This window comes from Olea europaea, unplaced genomic scaffold, assembly GCF_002742605.1.
Source record: "Olea europaea var. sylvestris unplaced genomic scaffold, O_europaea_v1 scaffold8452, whole genome shotgun sequence".
NCBI classification, from domain to species: Eukaryota; Viridiplantae; Streptophyta; class Magnoliopsida; order Lamiales; family Oleaceae; genus Olea; species Olea europaea.
In genome coordinates this window covers 1-2,606 of record NW_019266899.1, presented here as the reverse complement: position 1 = coordinate 2,606, position 2,606 = coordinate 1, and the positions used below count along the sequence as shown (strand labels likewise).

Genomic DNA, 2,606 nt, shown 5'->3' with positions numbered 1-2,606 from the left:
TTATTTGCCTATTCTTGTATAAATTTGTGTTGTCCTAACCTTTGTCAATACTTGATAGTTATTTTAATTTGTTCACAAAAATTTGGCTTAAGAATTGTGAGCCAGTGGGTACTCGCTATGATTTTGATGCCGTTGCCATATTTTGAGGCCAGAAAACGAGTTCTCCATTATGAGTGCAGCATATTTAGCTTGATTGCATGTAAAATCCAAAATCAATGTCATTGGGGGCTGAGACTTACCTTTGATAAATTGCAGCTAAGTTCTTAAACTCAATGTTTCCGAAATTTTATGTTCAGACTATTAGTGCATAAGTTCAAAAGGTGGGACTTCAACCTCCAACAATTTAAAATAAATGTGAATTTGATCAATCGTCCTTGTAAATTGACAATGTATTTTCTTTTTCTGTTTACTAAATTATCTCATGATTTCTTTTGAATTAGTGCAGGCAACTTTAGTTTTGTTTTCGGCAAGACACATTTCAGGAATTGTTGTGAATATTGGTTTCCATCAAACTTCTGTTGTACCAAGTAAGCTCTTTCTTCTTAATGCTATACCTTTTTTCTTAGAAGTATTTCATGTACTTTAGTATACCTGAATTTATAGACTTACTCATTAGATTAGATTTGTATCCAACAAGGATAATTGTAACTTGCAACTGAACAAGCATTGGGATATATCTTTTGCCTATTTCCATTTTTTGTGTTTTTCTACTAATAGATTCACACATTTCAAGTTCATGTGTCCTAATTGACCACTCACACATTTCAAGTTCATGTGTCCTAATTGACCACTCACACATTTCAAGTTCATGTGTCCTAATTGACCACTCACACATTTCAAGTTCATGTGTCCTAATTGACCACTCACACATTTCAAGTTCATGTGTCCTAATTGACCACTGAGGATTACCGAAGACTCAACTATTTGGTCTTTTCTGTTTAATAGTTCTACATGGATTATTATTGGATTCCTCAAGGAGCAGATGAAACAGAATAATGTAAATTTTCAATTTCTCTATACCGCGCGCACCTTAGAAGAGGTGAATATCCATTTTCCTTTTATGTAAGCCACATTTGTACTATGCTTGTCTTTTGTTGGATATTTTCTCCCTGTTATTTGAGGGGAAAGGGTAGAAGGGGATAGTTTGTGTGCTTATCCAACCTGATTAGGCTTGTGTGTCTATTTAAGCTGTAGCTTGATTAATTATAACCCCTTGTGGTCTTATATATCTGGTGAAGTCATGACTCGTGATATCTTTCTGGCAAATCTGTCTTCTGTTTGGAGGGGTGTCAGTGTGGGAGAAATTATTCTCTAAAGAAGGTTGTATGTATTTATTTTTATCATTATAATAACTTTTCGTAGATTTGGATACTTCTCATAAATTTAACTACAGTTGAGGAATTATTGGTAAATGGGGAAAAACACTACCGACAATTGTATACAGGCCTGGTCTCAACTCTTCAATGTGAAAAAAAGTTTTGGAGAAATTGGCACAAAACGTCTCTACGTTTCATGTTGATTGTGGAAAACGTCCATATTTTTCATTTTTTTTGGCATTTTTTGCCTTTATTGCAACGTTTAGTTGCACAAAACATCATTTTTCCTATTTTTGAACATGAAATGACCATTATACCCTCTTATTTAAAAACCAAAAAAGAAAAGAAAAATGAAGCACAAATTGCAATCATACTCCCAACATTTAGGAAAAATATAAATCATTTCAATAAATTATAAAAATTAAAAAACCATCTCTTTCTTCTCTCCTCTCCCTCTTCCTCCCCTCCTCTTCCATCACCAAAACTCCACCCTCCGGCCACCTTGAGCGCGGGACCAACATACCACCTTGAAACCCTCACTTCCCTCTTCAAAATCCACTCAAGCTCCGACCATGACTCCAATTGATTTGGCCGAAAATTGAAGCCAAAATTATACCTGAGAAATCAACCAGGCACGTTCCATCCGTTCAACAAAATCAGGAGAGCTCCCATAAGACTCCATCTTTGAAGCCCTAATTCTTCCAAAATGAAACCTAACCCTGCTTGGCGTTATAAATTCCACTTTTCCTGGTGACATCACAGTTTTAATCGGACATAAATTTATGGGTCTACAACAAAAAGAACTACATGACATCCTCGTAAATTTGGTCCTTTTCTTCCACAATTTTCAGTAAAGATTTTTGAGATTATACAGAAAAGGAGGCTTCATGTTAATACTTTATCTGATTCTCTTCCTGATCCTGCATTACCAGATGCTATCTGCAAGGATTTGCATTTTATTTATTTGGGACAAAATACGTTTTCTGGGAATTTTCCAGAGTTCATTACTAGGTTTCATGGGTTTAAAGAGCTTGATCTTGGGAATAATATGTTTTCTGGTCCAATACCAGAGAGTATTACTGGGCTAAAATTGGAAAAACTGAATCTTTCACACAACAATTTTAGTGGGGGTACTGTTGCCAAAATTTGAAGAATCAAAGTTTGGTTTGGAGGTTTTTGAGGGGAATAGTCCTAGCCTTTGTGGCAACCCTTGAGATCTTGTGGTGGAAGCTCGGGATTGAGTTCTGGTGCAATTGCTGGAATTGTTATTGGTTTGATGACTGGAGCTGT

At 35.6% G+C, this 2,606-nt stretch overlaps 1 protein-coding gene across 1 annotated transcript in view; it reads left to right on the top strand.

Moving 5' to 3' along the window:
* LOC111391846 (probable inactive receptor kinase At3g08680) overlaps positions 1–2,446 on the top strand; it is a gene marked incomplete at its 3' end in the record, with an annotated part of 5,334 nt that extends 2,888 nt beyond the window's left edge. Inside the window, exons 3-4 of the mRNA XM_023017119.1 lie at positions 446–527; positions 2,168–2,446. Coding sequence (XP_022872887.1) covers positions 446–527; positions 2,168–2,446 — 361 coding nt within the window. The remainder of the gene's footprint in view (positions 1–445; positions 528–2,167) is intronic.
* Between the last annotated feature and the right edge of the window lie 160 nt (positions 2,447–2,606).